The 21,354-nt window shown below is 41.4% G+C and overlaps 1 protein-coding gene across 2 annotated transcripts in view; it reads right to left on the reverse strand.

Annotated features, from left to right (window-relative positions):
- mccc2 (methylcrotonyl-CoA carboxylase subunit 2) overlaps positions 1-21,354 on the reverse strand; it is a 130,998-nt gene that overhangs the window by 100,968 nt on the left and 8,676 nt on the right. For both annotated transcript variants that reach the window (XM_060836231.1, XM_060836240.1), the window contains exons 2-3: positions 8,667-8,733; positions 6,379-6,463 (exon numbers count right to left, since the gene is read on the reverse strand). In XM_060836231.1, the coding sequence (XP_060692214.1) occupies positions 6,379-6,463; positions 8,667-8,733 (152 nt within the window). The remainder of the gene's footprint in view (positions 1-6,378; positions 6,464-8,666; positions 8,734-21,354) is intronic.

The following is a 21,354-nucleotide window of genomic DNA, read 5'->3' on the forward strand; positions in this document are numbered from 1 at the left end:
ACTGGCTCAAAGGTAGAAGACAGAGGGTGGTGGTGGAGGGTTGTTTTTCAGACTGGAGGCCAGTGACCAGTGGAGTGCCACAAGGATTGGTACTAGGTCCATTACTTTTCATCATTTATATAAATGATTTGAATGTGAGCATAAGAGGTATAGTTGGTAAGTTTGCAGATGACACCAAAATTGGAGGTGCAGTGGACAGTGAAGAAAGTTACCTCAGATTACAATGGGATCTTGATCAGATGGGCCAATGGGCTGAGAAGTGGCAGATGGAGTTTAATTTAAATAAATGGGAGGTGCTGCATTTTGGGAAAGCAAATCTTAGCAGGACTTATACACTTAATGGTAAGATCCTAGGGAGTGTTGCTGAACAAAGAGACCTTGGAGTGCAGGCTTATAGCTCCTTGAAAGTGGAGTCGCAGGTAGACAGGATAGTGAAGAAGATGTTTGGTATGCTTTCCTTTATTGGTCAGAGTATTGAGTACAGGAGTTGGGAGGTCATGTTGTGGCTGTACAGGACATTGGTTAGGCCACTGTTGGAATATTGCATGCAATTCTGGTCTCCTTCCTATTGGAAAGATGTTGTTAAACTTGAAAGGGTTCAGAAAAGATTTACAAGGATGTTGCCAGGGTTGGAGGATTTGAGCTATAGGGAGAGCTTGAATAGGCTAGGGCTGTTTTCCCTGGAGCATCGGAGGCTGAGTGGTGACCTTATAGAGATTTACAAAATTATGAGGGGCATAGATCGGGTAAATAGGCAAAGTCTTTTCCCTGGGGTAGGGGAATCCAGAAGTCGAGGGCATAGTTTTAGGGTGAGAGGGGAAAGATATAAAAGAGACCTAAGAGGCAACCTTTTCACTCAGAGGGTGGTACGTGTACTGACTGAGCTGCCAGAGGAAGTGGTGGAGGCTGGTACAATTGCAACATTTAAAAGGCATCTGGATGGGTATATGAATAGGAAGGGTTTGGAGGGATATGGGCCAGGTGCTGGCAGGTGGGACTAGACTGGGTTGGGTTGGTCGGCATGGACAAGTTGGACCAAAGGGTCTGTTTCCGTGCTGCACATCTCTATGACTCTATTGGACAGGTGAGTGTCTGAGGTAATTTTTTACTCCACTCTCTAGCTTGAATTAAGCCATATAAAACATTACAGAATGCCATCAAACTAGTCCAGAGATATTCAGTAAAAAAAAACTAATTGTTCAGGCATCTTAAGACACACCTCGAGGGCAGGTAGGACTTGGACCCAGACCTTCAAGACAGGGACAATACTACTATGCTGAAATAGGCTCTAATTCAGTTAATTAGGAAGAACATTAAAAGAATGACTAAACACCTGTCATCATGAAGGCTTCTCAATAGCACAGAAACTACACAGGTTTCCTGCTGTTAAGAGTTGCTTTCAACTTACTGCTTGCATGACAACATAACAACTGTTTCCCTTTTATCAGATTAGAAATAAAATGAGTCATAATATAGGTTTCCCCTAGATTAAAAACATTCCACAATTACAAGCTCAATTCAATCATGCAATTGTCAAATATGTTAAAGAGCGGAATAAACAATTGGAAATTGAAACTTCCCCTAGCAACAGAAAGCTGTGACGTAAGGTATGTATACATATAAGATATAAGATAGAGATTTGGAGTTTAACATAAAGGCAGGTGAACATGGATCAGTCCAGAAAGGCACTTGGGATAGTGACCTCAGTGCACCAATTCCAAGAAAGCACGTGACTGCAGTCAGGTGCTTAGGAGAAACCCACAGTGCTAATAAATTTAACGTTAATATTATTGTTTTACACAGATAGAGTAAACACAATCCAACAATTAGTTTAGTTCTAACTTTGGAACAGAAGGTTCAAGGCTTTAGCCTAGAAGTATCCATAGTTCAATTCAGAAATAAGCAATTTCTAACAGGAGAATCGTGTCAGTTCTGGGGAAACGATTAATCTAACTGAAATGTTTTAGTGTAGTGTTTTCAAGCCAGGAGATCTTTTACAGAAGTCTTCAATAATGACAACAGAAAGTGCTGAAGAAACTCAGGAGGTCTGGCAACATCTGTGGAGAGAGAAACAAAGTTGATAATTCCACAGTGTTGCTAACATGCAAACTTTCAATTTATGGAATCTTTACCATTTAAAAATGTAAACATTGGGCTGTAATTTAATATTTGGTTAAGATGACATCTAGAAGCTGTGGTATTAATTCTGATGGAGAGTCATATCATATTTGAAACATTAACTTTATTTCACTCTCCACACATGCTGAATTTCTCCAGCATATTTTATTTTTATATCAGCTTTCCAGCAACCACATTATTTTACTTCTTTCTATATGAAAGCCTTCAAGTTATTAAAACTGAGAAGGTTTGGACCATCAAAATAGGAAACGGTTCATGCCATCAGACTTAGAAAGGAACTGTAAAACAAAATCTCAACAGTTCAGGAAAGAAACTGGAAACAGTCAGTTAAGTAAATGTTTTAAAAGCTGAAATACACATGATATTTCTCTGGAATTAAGTCTCTGCAACAGGGAATATTCAGAAGCAGGTTGGAACTTTGTTTTGATATTTGTGTTAAGATCTTTCCAACTCTCCTCCATATACAGCTTTACTTGTCATTTTCTTCTTTTGTGCAACAAACTTATACAAAAATTAAACACATGATCTATCAAGTCAGATTTCATTTCAGGATTTAGTTTTCTAGAACAGGTATTATGGCCAGCTGGGATTGAAACAGTACAGTGCAGTTAATTTTCACAAGCAGTAGCGTAACCAGACCTATACAGAAACACTTTCCACAGCAAGTTGATCCAAAAAATATCCCTTTATTCTCAACCATTTTTTAAATTTATTCAGCTTTAAGAAATAATGTAGGATGTCTGAATATTGGGAGTGAGTAATAAGTCTGTAATTTAATTAAGGAATTAATATCATAGCTTCTCGACGTCATCTGAACCAAAGGTTAAAATACAGCCCATGCCTGTATTTTTAAATAATACAAGCTCAATAAATTGAAAATAAGAGCGATAGTCAATGACAATGTGGTATTTACACAGGTCACCATCTGTACAAAGACAACATTACAACATACAGCAATATCATACACCTAAGGTTTGTTATGTTTCAGCACTAAGGTAGAATTATGATGGAATTAAAGCCCTAGTAGAAGACAATTTTTAACCTTCATTTCACATTATTGAAATACTGATTTTCTTTAAGGTGATAAACCAAGCAAATTAATAGAATAGAAGTCAAATCATTTGCACCAATTATTTCTACTTTAAATGTTAAATTTCAATATTTGGAAATGTTAAACAATTAACAGTGTCAAGACAATAGTTACAAAACATTAAATTAGCAATTAATGCTTACCACACTACAGTGCTCGGAATCCAGGACACATTTACGCCACAGTTAAATCAAGGTACAGGTAGATCAAATTTGAAGGATAAACTTAGATCAACTTTTAAAAATAAATAGTTATTTTAAAATGTACATAAGTTCTTTAAAGACAAAGTCAAGCAAGCATTTACCATTCTTCATTTTTCAACAACATTCCGCCTCTCCATCGTAAGAATAAAAGGGAATATACTCCAAAGGATGAATTTAACTATCATGAATCTCAGCTAAAACAAATTCATAAATCGATAAAATAATACTTCATTCTTAAAATTCATTTGTGGAGTTATATTATTTTCTTATTTCTCAGACAGAAGCGCATGTTTTCAAGCCCTACAACAGAACTGAATGTGTCTAATATTTTAGTGCAATATACAGGTAGCCTTGTATTTTTTTGAGATCCTAATCAAGGGACATTAGACCAAGCTCATGTAGGTCACATCTAGTGGTTTAGAAAATATGTTATATATCCCATTATACTACCTAAACTAGAAGGGCCACAAGCATGGTAACAATTTTTCCCTGCTCGATACCACTTAAAAATAAATTACCAGGTCAATCATATCACTGTTCTTGTGAGTCACTGTTGTCACAGAATGGCTGCTACATGGTGAATAACCATCACCATACTTCAGCACATAATTTACCACATGAATTGCTTTAAAATATTTACATCAAAGGTATTAGGTAAAAACAAGCACTATTCTGCAAGAGCAGTCAGAACTTTACTTCATCTATTTCAATCTTTTACCTCCTACAAAGCAAAATGTGTACATTTTGAATTCAAATATTCTCAATTAGTGAAGGAGTATCAGACATATGTTGTGTCACTACTGCAAAACATAGATACCTGTATAAGGAAACTGGCAAATCTTGCCAGGCTGCACTGTCAGACACATCAGTGCCTGGACACCACTTCTTATATTTGTGTAATTGTAGAAAGGGCGATTTAGTGCCAAAATTACAATCCTACCGTAATTAATAACACATATAAATCCACTTCCCATGAAGCTAGGTGAAATGAATTATGATTATCTCACATGCTCATACTACTTCAGAAGGCTTGGCAAACATTTCCACTTTTAAAACAAATTGCTTGATCTGGGTAAAACTTTCAAGACCACATTAATTATGTACTCCTAATGTTGCAAGGTGGTGGTGGCAATCCTTCTCTTTGAACAGGTGGAGTCTTTGTGGTGTGAAAATTGTCAACAATTAATCTGTCAACAATTGGCATTCTATGGCAGATAGGTCTCTGACACTTGATGCGGCTATCCTTGGGAAAAGTTGCAGAAGGCAGGAACACATTGGCAAATGTCTCTTTCAGAATTTGCTGGTCCCTCCATGAATCTGGGAAATATAACTCATTGTGTACAACCAGAATTACATGTTGGGGTAGATATGAGGGGCAGGACGGTGGCTCAGTGGTTAGCACTGCAGCCTCACAGCACCAGGGACCCGGGTTCAATTCCAGCCTCGGGTGACTGTGTGGAGTTTGCACATTCTCCCAGTGCCAAGTGGGTTTCCTCCGGGTGCTCTGATTTCCTCCCACAGTCCAAAAATTCGCAGGTCAGGTGGATTGGCCATGCTAAATCGTCCGTAGCACTAGGTGCATTAGTCAGAGGGGAAATGGGTCTGGGTGTGTTACTCTTCGGAGGGATGGTGTGGACTTGTTAGGCCGAAGGGCCTGTTTCCACATTGTAGGTCATCTAATCTAATCTAATCACTCCCCTCCTTTAAGGGTTACAGGGAACCAGTTGCTTTTATGATGATCCAGAAGCTTTCAATGTTCTTTTGCTAATGATTGTCCCTAACTAGTATAATAGAATTTAGAGTCACAATTTGCTGTTGTGGAATTTGAACTCATAGCTCTGGGTACCTTGCACTGTATCATGGCCAACTTGCCATGACAGTCTGCTGCTGACCCCTGTAAATCTCTTGGAGTTTATCTCATTTCCATACCTATTTCTGCACGCATTGGATTCTCTTGTCTCGAAAGTAAACTAAGAAATTAGTTGGCTGTAGTTATGATAAACTTATGACAAGAATTTTAAAAATGCACACTTTAGGAATACAACTGCTCACCACACAAACAACTGTGCTTGGCATGGGGACACTAAGTTTTAGTTTTAAGATTAAGTGTATCATTGAGCATTGGTAGCTTGTTACCATTCAATGTATCTATAATCCTTGTGGCAGCAACAGTAACAAATTTAACAAGACAAAGTGAAGTTAACAGCAACAACTGTGAACACATCTATATATGGGAAAACATAGTTTACAAAAGTATGTAAAAAGAGAGCAAAAAATCCTTGCCACATCAGAGATATATTCTGGTTATGAGTCCCTAAAGTTTTAGATTGGTTTTAAAAGAAACAAAAAGACATACATTTATTGCTGCCTTACCTGACAATAGAATTTTCCCAAGCACTTTACAGGCAGTTTAAATTTATTCTAGGACACTACAACAATTCAATCAATGGCAACTTGTAAGAAGGCCATCAGAAGTAGGAACAGAAGTTGGCCATTCAGCCAAAGTCTGCTCTGGCATTCATTGAGATCCTGGCTGATCTAATATTCCTCAACTCCACTTTCCTGCCTGTTCCCAATAATCCTTGATTCCTTCACTGTTTAAAAATGTCTACCTAAGACTTGAATATACTTAACGAAGGATGCTTGTATTTAACTTGCCTAAAACTAATAAAAGGGAAAGTCAGATCATTGCTTTGGCTGCTGTTGGCATCTGCAAATGAATAAAGATCTTCTGAACTTGTTTGTAAAATGCAGAAAAGGGCTTAGTACTACAGGTGCTTTTTCTCCACTGAGTTCAATATACCATCCTTCAAATGTGAAGAGTTAATGCTACCAATTCCATTAATTCTTAGACTGCTGAGGGTTCCAAAGAAAATCAAGGGTGGTACACCACACATGTTTAGTTTACATTTCATACAACTCTTCAACCAATGCAAGGTGACTCACCCCGGATCAAGTAGTTGGTTGATACGCTCTCTAGGGAGCAACTTCCCTCTGGATGTGTGACGCTGTCGAGCTTTTTCTCCTCCCCCTAAATTGTAAAAAAAAGTTATAAAATCTTGCTTGAATTCATTATTAGTTAAATTTCCAACAGATCTTTAATGGTTAACAAACTGATAAACCTTTCCGTGGATAACACTGATTAAGTTACAAACTTCCGACTCTCACTACTTTTGGTTTGACATTAACCGCAGATGCCCTATAGACATAAAATACAGAACATGACAGATGAAAACAGAAGCTTCTAATTTGCTTTACTTACCACCAAGTATGTTGATAGATGGTATAATGGGCAAACTTAACTATGGAACATTAGACTTGTCTTTACTCAGTTAATTTTCATGAGATTTTGCATGGCAAGCTGCTTTTAGGTGTCAACAGCTCAGCTGGCTCCTATGTGAACAAGACGAGCAATTATGCATCCCTTTAACCAAATGGATGAATTGTTCATGAGTGGCACATATTCTAAATCTGTAGTGTATATTAGAATAATGAATTCTATATCAGATGTAGAAAGCACAATAAGGGAAGTATCAATGATAACCTGGACATTCATAGAGTAGAGGGGCAGTGTGGTGGCTCAGTGGTTAGCACTGCTGCCTTACAGCACCAGGAACCCAGCTTGATTCCAATCTAGGCAACTGTGTGCACTTTGTATGTTCAATCCCTGGCTGCATGGGTTTCGATCAGGTGTTCCAGTTTCTTCCCAAAGTCCAAAGATGTGCAGGTTAGGTGGATTGGCCATGCTAAATTGCCCCATAGTGTCTAAGAATGTGCAGACTACATGAATTCATGTTAAATGCGGGGTTATGGGGATAGGGTGGGATGCTCTTCAGAGGTCATTGTAGACTTAATGGGCTGAATGGCCTCTTTCTGCACTGTATGTTCTCTATGATTCTGTGATTCATGAGCTCATGGAGACAAGCAAAAACCATCATGATCAGTCTATATTTCATAATAAACCCTTCTAGTTCCAATCCCAACATTACCAAAGAATCCATAACATGTTCCTCACACAAATAAAGCTTATGAACCATGCCCCTCAGCATGATCAGAATTTGACTTCAAATACAGTGACAGTAATGCCCAAACTCTATCAAGGCATAGTCGTACCAAAACTTTATTTAACATTATTATTTTTATTATATGCTGACTTAATCAGATTTTGTCTGCTCACTCAACCTGTAACAAGTGTCCTCATTTGTTCATAGCTTTCCCTGAAGATAGCAAACTCTTGAGGCTAAACAAAAGACCTGCCCCATGCTGAACAGCATGTACATTAATACGAATGGATTGTCTAATTTACTCATAACTCATCAGTAAAGCATCTCGGTTATCAATTCAGAGTGTTTGAAAAGTACTTCTCTCCATTTCTTCAGACAAACAAAAATCTTGAGATTGAACCAAATTCCCAAACAAAGAGATTCAGCCTTTCAAATCTCAAGCATTATTACTGAACAGGTCAATTCCAGTTAATGACAGTCAGAATATTGCCAATCCACATCAACTGGATGAGACTAAAACCGCAAGAATAACCTTTTCTACATTCACTAAGCATTTCACACATCTCAGAAAAGATCAACAGAAGACCAGAAACAATCTCTAGGAACAAAAATGTGAATCAGTCTGGCAAACAACTGGCACTTCATTCAAAGAATCTTCAACCAAAAATAAGTCATTCAACAGGGTGCACAGTTTATTATTTTAACCATGTTTTCAGGGAGAGAAGCAGGAGTTATAAAGTAAAATTTACTTTGGTGTCATGTTTGTTTCACGCGTGAGATATCAACTGAACAATCTCTGATGATGCAAAGTTAAAAATCACACAACACCAGGTTATAGTCCAACATGTTTAATTGGATGCACACTAGCTTTCGGAGCGACGCTCCTTCATCGGGTGATTGTTCACACACCTGGATTATAACCTGGTGATGTGTGATTTTTAACTTTGTACACCCCAATCCAACACCGGCATCTCCAAATCTGATGATGCAGTATATTCGCAGACTGCACTGAAGTACAAAAGTGGTAGAGTGCGAAATGAACCCACAACTTCTTGCTCGAAAAGATTCTAAAATCTGTGCCATAAAAAATTGCTTGTGCAAAACAAAAGCCAAACTTTGTGGTGAACTGACTTGCTTTAGTGAAAACTGATATGATATGGGGGGGGGGGGGGGCGCGGGGGGGGAGGAGAAAGCAACCAATAAACATTATTAAGTTTCTTATATGCTTACCTAATCTGATTTTCTCTGCTCGCTCATTCAGTTCTGTAACTAGTGCCTTCATTCGTTCATAGTTTTCCTTGAAGACAAACAAAGGTTTGGTGAGACTATGCCTTGTTAATTTGGGTTTCTAATTTCTTTCCACATCCATGACCTGTTTGAGAAAAAGAAATTCTCAGCAATTCAATCACATACAGATTTATATATCAAACAATACTGGATAAACAGTATGTAATTCAACAAACGTGAAGAGAACAGACTAATTGCAATTCAATCTTAAAGAATATGCTTCCTAAAACAAAGACTCCTTTATGTGGTTTCTGATTGATTCATTGTGTTTCCAGATTTGTTTTTGATTTTATTTTCCAATTTACAGCATCAATATGACTGGGCATTAACGACTGGCCAAAATAAACAGTCAATCGGCCAAGGAGTGGCAAATGGAGTTTAATTTAGATAAATGTGATGTGTTGCATTTTGGAAAGGCAAATTGGGGCAGGACTCATATTTAATGGTAACGTCCTGGGGAGTGTTGCTGAATAGAGAGTCCTTGGAGTGCAGGTTCATTGTTCTTTCAAAAAGTGAGGTAGGTCATCCCGGGGGGTATCATGGAGTGCCAATTTCGTTGGGGGCTCTTCCGTGGTGACACTCGTTGCTCGTACAGTTCTCATCAGTAGTGCCTCACAGCAAAGCTTTAAACATCCATGGCCCACACAGCATGCCACATGAGTGCAATGAGGAGAACGATATTGTGGGGATAACTGAGCCGTGTCTTCAAGTGGACAGGGCCTGGGAAATGAATATTCAAGGCTATACGTGCTATCGTAAGGACAAACTGACGGGCAGAGGGGGTGGGGTGGCCCTGTTGGTAAGGGATAATATTCAGTCCCTTCCGTGGGGGACCTAGAATCAGGGGATGTAGAGTCAGTATGGATAGAGCTGAGAAATTCTAAGGGTAGAAAGACCCTCTTGGGAGCTATCTATAGGCCCCCAAACAGTAGTATGGATGTAGGGTGTAAGTTGAATAAGGAGCTGAAATTGGCCTGTCGCAACGATGTTACTACAGTTGTTATGGGGGATTTCAACATGCAGGTAGACTGGGAGAAACAGGTTGGTATTGGACCTCAAGAAAGAGATTTTGTGGAGTACCTCTGAGACGGATTCTTAGAACAGCTGGTGCTGGAGCCTACCAGGGAGAAGGCAATTCTGGAACTGGTATTGTGCAACGAACCAGAATTGATCAGGGACCTCGAAGTGAAGGAGCCATTAGGAAGTAGTGACCATAATACAATAAGCTTCAATCTGCAGTTTGAAAGGGAGAGGGTACAATCGGTAGTGACAATATTTCAGTTGAATAAAGGGAACTATGGAGCTATGAGGAAGGAGCTGGCCAAAGTTCAATGGTGCAATACCTTAGCAGGGATGACAGTGGAGGAACAATGGCAGATATTTCTGTGTATAACGCAGAAGATGCAGGATCAGTTCATTCCAAAAAGGAAGGAAGAACTTATGAGGAGACAGGGGTGGCCGTGGCTGTCGAGGGAAGTTAAGAAACATATAAAGTCAAAAGAGAAAAAGTATAACATAGCAAAGATAAGTGGGAAAATGGAGGACTGGGAAGCTTTTAAAGAACAACAGAGAATTACTAAAAAGGAAATACGCAGAGAAAAAATGAGGTACGAAGGTAAACTGGCCAAAAATATAAAGGAGGATAGTAAAAGCTTTTTTAGGTATGTGAAAGGGAAAAAAATGGTTAAGACTAAAATTATGCCCTTGAAGACAGAAACAGGGCAATATATTACGGGGAACAAAGAAATGGCAGAAGAGTTGAATTGGTACTTCAGATCTGTGTTCACTGGGGAAGACACAAGGAATCTCCCAGAGATAACAGTGGCTGAAGGACCTGAACTGAAGGGAATTTATATTTGCCAGGAATTGGTGTTGGAGAGACGGTTAGGTCTGAAGGCTGATAAGTCCCCGGGGCCTGATGGTCTACATCCCAAGGTACTGATGGAGGTGGCTCGAGAAATCGTGGATACGTTGGTGATTATTTTCCAAAGTTCGATAGATTCAGGATCAGTTCCTGTGGATTGGAGGGTGGCTAATGCTGTACCACTTTTTAAGAAAGGAATGAGAGAGAAAGCAGGAAATTATAGACCTCAGTGGTGGGAAAAATGCTGGAGTCTATTATAAAGGATGAAATTACGACACATCTGGATAGTAGTAACAGGATAGGTCAGAGTCAGAATGGATTTATGAAGGGGAAATCATGCTTGACTAATCTGGAATTTTTTAAGGATGTAACTCTGAAGATGGACGAGGGAGATCCAGTGGATGTAGTGTACCTGGACTTTCAGAAAGCCTTTGATAAAGTCCCACATAGGAGGTTAGTGAGCAAAATTATGGCGCATGATATCGGGGGCAAAGTACTGACTTGGACTGAAAATTGATTGGCTGACAGGAAACAAAGAGTAGTGATAAACGGCTCCCTTTTGGAATAGCAGGCAGTGACCAGTGGGGTACCGCTGGGATCAGTGCTGGGACGGCAGCTTTTTACAATATATATTAGTGATATAGAAGATGGTATGAATAGTAACATTAGCAAATTTGCTGATGATACAAAGCTGGGTGGCAGGGTGAAATTTGAGGAGGATGTTGGGAAATTACAGGGTGACCTGGACAGGTTAGGTGAGTGGTCAGATGCATGGCAGGTGTGGTTTAATGTGGATAAATGTATGGTTATCCACTTTGGTGGCAAGAACAGGAAGGCAGATTACTACCTAAATGGAGTCAAGTTAGGTAAAGGGGCAGTACAAAGAGATCTGGGTGTTCTTGTACACCAGTCAATGAAGGTAAGCATGCAGGTAAAGCAGGTAGTGATGAAAACTAATAGCATGCTGGCCTTCATAACAAGAGGGATTGAGTATAGCAGCAAAGAGGTCTTCTGCAGCTGTACAGGGCGCTGGTGAGACCGTACCTGGAATACTGTGTGCAGTTCTGGTCTCCAAATTTGAGGAAAGACATTCTGGCTATTGAGGGAGTGCAGCGTAGGTTCATAAGGTCAATTCCTGGAATGGCAGGACTATCTTCTGTTGAAAGATTGGAGCGACTGGGCTTGTATATCCTTGAGTTTAGCAGACTGAGAGTAGATCAGATTGAGACGTATAAGATTATTAAAGGATTGGACACTCTGGAGGCAGGAAACATGTTTCCGCTGATGGGTGGGTCCAGAACCAGAAGACACAGCTTAAGAATAAGGGGTAGGCCATTTAGGACAGAGATGAGGAGAAACTTCTTCACCCAGAGAGTGATGAGTATGTGGAATACTCTGCCTCAGAAGGCAGTGGAGGCCCAGTCTCTGGATTCGTTTAAGAAAGAGTTGGATAGAGCTCTCAAGGATAGTGGAATCAAGGGTTATGGAGATAAGGCAGGAACAGGATACTGATTAAGGATGATCAACCATGATCATAATGAATGGCAGGCTTGAACGGCCTACTTCTGCACCTATTGTCTATTGTCTATAACTATCCCGTGTGTCAAATAGTGTCCCCAAGACTTAACTAATCAACCAATTTAGCCAGCTGTCTGTGTGGCTCCTTGTTGAAAATTATCTAGATGGTCTCTGATATTCTTGATGGCTTCTGTAATGTTATAAGAGGCATCAATAACATGGGTGATACAATTGTCACCAATAATTGTACAAACTCTCCCTTGCTGTGCTAATTGATAATCCACCGCGTATCGTGTCTGCTGCGTGTAGAGTCTGAGTTCAGCCAGGTCGGTATTAATTGCTTCCAGAGCTTCTGAAGTACTATTGCCTAAGATAGTCAGGCCACGTACAAGGTAATTTCGGTTTTTAGTGCTGACGACCCCTGCAGCGCCCCCCAAAAGATAGAGATCCCAAGAATCCATATCCCAAGATGACCCCAAAGTGATGGGGACCTGCCAGTCAACACAGACCTCCTGACTGATGGAGCGGGTCACTATCCTTCTCTGAACATGTCCCCCACTGGATATAGTATAGTAAGGGGTACAGCGATTGTCCCTACTGCAAACAAGTTTGAGAGGTCTGGGGTGTCTGTCGCGAGTCCACTTAAATAGAAAAACAAATCCCTTCGTCGCTCACCCATTGTCCTATCCTTCCATCTGTCTGTCCACCCATTTAGCCCGATTCCCCTCGAGCTGATGAGAATAGAACGGGTATGTTCATGTGACAGAGCTGAAATGGGTGCCATCGCATTGAGCACATTTCAATTGTTTGCCCGCGGTCACATTCAAGCATGCCTGCTCACTACAGGTGCAGGTAAACTGTTCCTGGTGACTGTATAGCACTGATAAATGCAATGTGCCTGAACGCATGAATCATTTTTGGGAACCAGGGCATTAACACATCCCCATCCCTGTCCTGTGAAACAGAATGGTTAATTACCTGGTTTTAAATGGGTTTTCCCTTCCCTAGGCTGGGGGCCAGGCCCCACGGGCCAGTGGTCCTGCCCAGCTGCACACCTCTACCCTGGAGTCCCTGCTTGTATTTCCCTATCTGCCCTTTATACGGCTCTCCCAAGGTGTCCATTGTATACAAGTCGTGAAGAGTCCACACCAGGTTGGCCACAAATAGGGATTCCACTGAGCGTGGCACTGGGTAGCAGACAGTTCAGTTCCCATGCACACTTAGGTAGGTTTTAGACAAGAGGTAATCCTCAAATCCTGACATGCTCCTGACAGTTGTGACACTTAAACATCGTGAGATATACACATTTTTCAGTCAAAATAGTTATCAGTCAAAGTCTTTGCTTGTGTCAGGAGGTGCAGTCGTGCTTCTGTGTGGTTTGTTCTGTTGTGTTTTCAGTACTTCCCCCGAGATGACCGTCTTGTCCGCCATTCCTGTTGGCACCTGGGGAATGGTCAGTGACATTAGTTTGGTCACAGGAATCTAAACAGCTTTAGTTGGGTCCAGTGCTTCCATGTGCCTTTTCCATTAGTATCTATACAGGCACAGGTGTCACCATTTATTACCACATCGTATGGCCCATTCCATTTTGGGGCAAAGCCTGGTTTGTCGAGCAGTGCTCACACCAGGACGTGGCTTCCTGCTGCAGGAACCTCAGGGAAGATTTTGAGTTCCCCTGCTTTGTCCTTTTTGTCCTGTTTGTCAATTATAGATTTCCGCATCCCTTTCAATTGGGGTCTCAATTCTATCACATATCACCGAATTTTGTCTTTTAGTGGACCACATCGGTGCCACATGATTATTATCTCTGGCTATTGCATTGCTCGCCCGATCATTAATTCATATGGTGATAGCCTAGTTGCCTGATTTGTGGTGACTCTTAATTTCATTAATATGGCTGACAGCACTTCAGCCCATGTTCTGCCTGAGGTTTGTATAACCTTAGCTAAAGTATTTTTGAGGGTTTTATTCATTCTCTCTACCATCCCTGAGCTGGGGGGTGATAGAGAATGTGAAATTTTTGTCGAATGCTGAGTAGTTGGCAGACAGTCTTCATGACCTTGCCTGTAAAACATGTCCCTTGGTCGGAGTTGATCTGGAGGGGTACTCCCCACTGGGATTACCTCCTCGGCTAATATTCTAGCTACAGTGGTCACAGTGCAGCTTTTGGTCAGGAATGCTTCTACCCACTGGGTGAATTGGTCTATGATGACCAGGCAGTACGTTTCCCCACGGGAAGCGGTGGCACTGTAAAATCTATCTGAAGGTGATCCCAGTGTCTGGGCTGGTGTCCCATCTTTATTTTTATGGGTCTCCCTGGGTTATGTTTTGTACAAACCATGCATCTGTGGCAGGACTTGGCCACTTCTGTTTCCATTCCCTTTCACCACCACTCTCTCTATAGGCTTGCTATCATGGCCTCTCTACCTGTATGGGAGAGCCTGTGATGCAGTTTGAGCAATGTGTTCTGTATACACGCTGGTGCTACCACCTTGTCTGCTCACCTCCAGACACCATCCTCCCGTTTGAATGCCCCCTGCAGTTTCCATTGCACTGAGTCTTGCTGCTGGGTGTTCTCCTGTAGCTGCTGAATTTGGATAGCACCTTTCGCTAATTCAATAGTGGCTACTGCAGTCTCGTAATAGTTTCTTGCTCTCGGGTTTTCTGAGCTGCTTCGTCTGCTGCCTGGTGTCCTTTGAAGTTTAGCCAATTTGGCCTCTCTTTTGCTGGCTCCTTTTGAAGGACTTTTATTTTTATTACTGCAGCCTCTTTTGGCTGTTCACTGGCACGAAACAGTGCCTGAATTCTTAATTGGTTTCTGATAGGGGTTCCCCCTGCAGTGGTGAACCCTCTACCACCCCATGCCACCATGTAGTCGTGGACTACACCGAAGGCATATTGACTGTCGGTATATATGTTCACGGTTTTTCCTTTTGCTAGTTCCAGTGCTTTGGTGAGTGATACCAATGCTGCTACCTGTGTGGATTGACTTCCATCAATCCTTCTGGACTGTTTCTACTTTATCATTTACCACAGTCTATGCTGTTCGGGGCGACCCTGCTACGTACTTTCATGACCCAACCACGAAGAGGGTCTCCTCTGCTGTGTCTAGGGGAATATCTTTTACTCGTCCCTTATCCTCATCCCCATCTATATCCCCACAATTGTGCAGTTCCCCTGAGTCCAGAATTCCGTCAGCTGGGTTTTCTCCCGTAGCCCTAACTATTACCACGGACCGACTTGGAGGTAAAAGAACTGCCTCCCACTTTGCCCTTCATATATTGGAGACAGCCCTCAGTTTCCCTGTGCTTAGCATCTCTATTGGGGTGTGTTTAGTATGGAGGATGACATTCCCAGTCATTAATATGGGCTCGCTAACCCTAACGGACCAAGCAGCGCTGTCTAAGGCTGCTATGCACCTGGGCAACCTGGTGACAACTAGCCCTTCTGTAGTTGTGTAGTACCCTATGGGCCTTCTCCTTCTCTCTTGGGTGACCACTGCGGAGTAAAACCTTCCCTCATTATTACAGTGGATGTAAAAATCATTGTAGGGATCTGGCAGCCCTAGCTGATATGAGTCAAGTTTTAAGCTGACTGTATGCCTCTTCCTGTTCTGGGCCCCAGGTTACAGGTTCCAAGGCGGGCTTGCCTCCTTTCGTTAATCTCTGGATCGGTTCAGCCAATTTTGCCAACTCGGGTATAAAGCTCTGACTGTAGTTGAATAGCCCCATGACCTTCCTGACTCTCCTGACAGTGGCAGGTCGTGGCATCTATTGGATTGCCTTCTTGCGGTCATTGGATATTTCTTTGAGTCCCTGGCATATAAGGTGTCCCAAGTATAAGACTTGCATTTTGCCAATCTGTGCCTTTTGAGGCCGACCTTTAACCCTGCGGTTGCCAATTCAGGCAAGACTAGAAATAAAACTTGCTGGTGTCCTGGCCCGGACTTTGAGGCAATTAGGCTATCATCTACATATTGGAGGGCAGTGCTACCCTCTGGTAAATCTACTCTCTTCAGAATGTTGCTCATCACTCTGAAAAATACTTGGGTGTTGTGGAACCCTTGTGGCAGGCAAGTCCACGTGTACTGTCGTCATTTCCTTACTGTAAAAGCAAATTTATTCTGGGACTCAGGGTTTAATGGGTGAGACCAGAAACTATAATCTATGTCTAAAACAATAAAAATCTTGTGCTCAGGGGCCAAGCTGCTAAAGATGGTGGAGGGGTACTATTGGAGGGGTGCTACAATGGGGTGCAATTTGGGGATGACCTTATTTAGTCCTGTATAATCAATAGTGAGCCTGTAGCTCCCATCAGGCTTTAGTACTGGCCACACTGGGAAATTAGTTGCTTTGTGCTGGCATTCTGGTGGCCCCAGGCAGTGTCTGTATTTGCTGTCTCTCTCCAGATTGTGGTCTCCGCGGCCATCTTATGTGTCAAGTGGCCAACTGATGGCTCAGCAGCCACCTTGTGAGTCTGTGTGCCCCAGTGTCACCCTTCCCCTAGTCATCTCCCACTTCAACACACACACACCACTGCTGGGTCTGGTTCTCGCTCACCCAACACTTCCTGGTCCTGATCTTCTGCTCCCCACCCCCATCCCCACCTGGCCCTGAAATCAGCATATGCGCAATTTTAAAAAGTGCATAGTGCACATGTATTGTGTCACCAGTAGCACTGTGATAAAATCAAATTGCTGCAGTACTGGAAATCTGAAATAAAACAGGAAATGCTGGAGATACCTACCACGTTTGGCAACATCTGTGGAGAGAAAAAGTTAATGTTTTGAGTCCAATATCACTCTTTTTTAGAACTGAAGGCATGTGCTCCAGAAGTAACATCAACGTTTGCCCAGCACTGTGGAAAACTGCCCACGTATATTGTGTATAAGCAGGACAAAGCCAATCCAGCCAACTAACATCCTCTCGATCAGAAAACCGATGGAAGAGTTCATCAACAATACCACCCAGCTGCAGGTATTCAGGACGAATCTTCTGTCCCTAACCTCATTATCGCCTTGGACAAAAAAGCTGAACTCCAAGGACAACTCAAAAGTGACTGCCATTGACAATAAGGCAGCATCTGACCAAGTATCATCAAGAAGCCGGAGAAAAACAAGTCAGTGAGAATCCGCAAAAACTCTCCACTTGTTGGAGTCTACCTAGCAGGAAGAAAGGTGGCTATATTTGGAGTTCAATTATCTCAGTCAAAGAACATAGTTGCATGAATTCCTCAGGACAGTGAGCTAGGGTCAGTCATCTTCAGCTGCCACATGAATGACCTTCCCTCCATTATCACATCAGAAATGGGGATGTTCATTGTTAATCGCGCAATGCTCAGTGTCATTTGCAACTCCAAGAGAGAATCCAACTATCTTCTGTTAATATTCAGTAGCATTTTCATCAATGAGTCCCTACTGACAACACCCTGAGGGTTACCACTGACCAAAAACTGAACTGCACAGACAAATAAACAATATGGCTACAACAGCAAGTCAGAGGCAAGGAGTTCTCAGTCGTATATGACCACCTTCCTCCCTAAAGCCTGTCCACTATCTACACACGGCAAGAATGTGATGGAATAATCTAATCTTGCCGGGATATGTGCAGCTCCAACAACACAATAAGGTCAACATCATTTAGGACAAAGCAACCCACTTGATTAGCACCCCATCCACTGTCTTCAAGATTTACTCTCTTCACCCCACCTGAGCACAGTAGCAACAGTGTATGCTATCTACAAGATGAACTGCAGCAATTCACCAATTCTTCTCCAAAAGCATCTTCTAACCCACAAACTCTACTACTTAGAAGAGTGAAGGTAACAGATTTATAGGAACACCACCACTTGCAGGGTCCCCTCATCATCTTCACTTGGAATTATATAATCGTTCCTTCATGGTTGTTGGATTAAAATTCTACAACTTGCTTTCTAACAGCAGTGGCTATGCACCTATACACCAAGAACAGTTCAAGAAGGTGGCTCACCACAGGTTTTTTTTCAGGACAATTAGGGATGAGCAATTCCTGGCTGAGCCAGTGATACCCACATTCTATGAATGAAAAGCAACTAAGGATGAAGTTATGTTATCTCACAATCGTAGTCGATTTAATGGTCAAAATGTCCAACCACTAGAAACCCAACAGGATATTGAACTATTAAGTATTCTAGAAAATGGTTCTGCTGCCACAGAGCTATCTTAACTGAGCGGCCAATGAATGGAGCATGCATTGCTCGAAAACAAGTTCCAAAGCTTGAAGATTAGACCAAAGCTGCCAGCAAGGTTCGGTTCAGAGAAATAATTTCACACTTAGCACTGGCGGGTTTTTCTCATGGAAGTGGTCAGAGTTATAATATCCTTGGAAAAGACATGAAAATTAGCAAAGGATTAATAACAATGTTGGTTAAAAAAAACACATCATTAAGAAGAGGATATGTTAGCATAGCAAGAAAGCAGAATAAGGCTCTCTGGGTAGAACTGAAGAACAAAAACACACAATATATTTTGGTGGGAGTTGTCTACAGATCTCTTGATTATAATGAATAAGTAACAGCATGTTTGTGCAAAGTCAGAGTGAATAGAATAGAGACTTTAATTTCACTTTGACTGAGAGAAGCAGAAAGCTGAGTTCCAGAGGCAGGAGATTTTGAAAGACAAATTTCAGGAGTATGTTGTTGATCCAAATAAGGACAAGAAAAGACAAGTTTAATTATGAGTAATGTGATAGAATTAATCAAACAACTAAATGCAAAGGAACACCGAGCTAAGTGACTGTAATTTCATATTATTTCATTTTATCTTTAAGAGGAAAAAGAATGAGTCACAAACTGAGGTTTTAAATTCAGGTAAGGTTGACAAGATATTGACCACAGTGAACTGGTCAAACTATTAATAGACAAAATTGCAGATGAATAAGAGGCTAGGCTCAAAGAAGTATTTTCTACAAATTAGGGCCTATAAATTCCTCAGTAAAACGGTTTCATACATCTTTGATTTTGACTTTTGGCTGAAAAATTCAGAAGTTTCACTATAACACTGATTAAGAACACTACCATCGAACTATTGTTCTCAATTCTCGTGAAGCGTCTTCAAAGCACTTCCACATAACTCAACATTACTTCATATAAAAATGGCTTATTTTTATATCAGTACTTGCATCAGAATACAACAGTTAGGAGTAAAATACATAACTCATATTTAAAGGTCTTTGGAAAAACCAGGAAAACTTTCCTCAACTTTGTAACAAATATGAAATTGGTTACCCTTTAATAACTAAAGTGATTTGCAGATCAGTTTCACACTTATTCTCTGCAGTACAACATGCATTTATGTGATGCTCTTAACATGGAAAGTGTTTCATGAAGAAGAATGAGACCCTAAGTAGCACTGGAAGTATTAGAGAAGATGACCAAAACCATGGTGTTGAAATTCGGTTCAACATGACTTTCCAGGACAGAAAAAGTAGGAGTAAACTAAAGGGATTGCAAAAGGAGTTTCAGAGAAAAGAAAAGAGACCACTAAAAATTCCAGCTTGTGGCACAGTGGTGTCATCCCTCCCTTAAAGCCAGAAGGACCAGGTTTGCGTCACATCTGCTCCAGGTGTGTCACAACACATCCAGACATGTTGATTAAATATATCTACTACTGCACCACAAAAGCTGCCTCGTAATGTTCCTACTTCTGCACCAGGAGGCCATGGTCATGTCCTACCTGCTTAGAAATATAGATAAAAGGAGCAGGTGTAGGCCATTTGGGATTTCAAGGCTATTCCACCATTCAATAACGATCATGGCTGATCATCCAACTCAATTGAGTGTGGTACTGGAAAAGCACAGCAGGTCAGGCAGCATCCGAGCAGCAGGAAAATCGAAGGGCTTATGCCCGAAATGTCCAATCTCCTGTTCCTTGGATGCTGCCTGACCTGCTGCGCTTTTCCAGCAACACATTTCCAGCTCTGATCTCCAGCATCTGCAGTCCTCACTTTCTCTTTTCCTTTCACCCTATCAGGAATATACTGTCTCTGGACTCTAGTTATCTCATTTTTGAAGACTTCCCATTTTCCAGCCGTTCATATACCTGCGAACATTTGCACGCAATCAGCTTTTGAAAGTTCTTGCCTAATACCATCAAAATTAGCCTTCCTCCAGTTTAGAACTTCAAATTTTAGATATGGTCTATCCTTATCCATCACTATTTTAAATCTAATAGATTTATGGTTGCTGGCACCAAAGTGCTTCCCCACTGAAACCTCAGTCACCTGTCCTAACTTATTTCCAAAGAGTAGGTCAAGTTTTGCACCTTCTCTAGGTACATCCACATACTGAATCAGAAAACTTTCTTGTACACACTTAACAAATTCCTCTCCATCTAAACCCTTAACATGATGGCAGTCCCAAGAATTTTATCCATAAGAACTTACTATTTCTTGAAAACATTCAATGCTTTAGCCTCAACAGCTTTCTATTCTTCAGATGTCTGTTACAACGTGCTGACCAGGTCAATTAAAGTAACTAGAACTATGTGAGAAGCTCAGAGATGGTTGGATAGATTAGAGCATGGGTTAAGACAGAAGGCTGAGGGGGGTTGCAGTGATACAGGAGAAGGACAAAAGGTTTGCAAAAACAGCTCTCAAATTTTATAAACTGGGAGAAATTGAAATAACTGAGATTAGAGAGATGGCAGTTATATTTTGTGCAAAATAGAGGATGGGCTGCTGAGTTTTGAAATTCATACAAGTTGGAATGCAGAAGAATGGCAATGGATAAGCAGGGAATCAAAAGTGTCAGGTGTGGAAACAACAAAAGCTTAATAAAGAATTCACAACAGCAGGAGTGAAGTCTCAATGGAAGCAGGCTATTTTGCTAGAAACAAGCAACTGTGAGAATAAGCAGGTTAGAGGGCTTGAGCTTAGTTCAGAACCAAACTCTTTTTATTCATTTGTGCAATGTGGGCGTCACCGGCTGACCACCATTTATTGCCCCTCCCTAGGTGTCCTTGAGAAGGTGGCGAGCTGCCTTGTTGAACTGCTGCAGTCCATGTGCTTTGGTTTAACCCATAATGCCATTAAGGAAGGTATTCCAGGATTACTTGAAGGTGGTGGGGTTCCCATATAACTGCTGCCCTTATCCTTCTAGATGGAAGTGATCGTGAGCTTGGATGGTGCTGTCTGATGGTCTTTCGTGAATTTCTGCAGTGTATCTTATAGATAATCCACACAATTGCTACTAAATGTCAATGGTGGAGGGAGT

The sequence above is a fragment of the Hemiscyllium ocellatum genome, chromosome 2, assembly GCF_020745735.1.
Source record: "Hemiscyllium ocellatum isolate sHemOce1 chromosome 2, sHemOce1.pat.X.cur, whole genome shotgun sequence".
NCBI lineage: Eukaryota > Metazoa > Chordata > Chondrichthyes > Orectolobiformes > Hemiscylliidae > Hemiscyllium > Hemiscyllium ocellatum.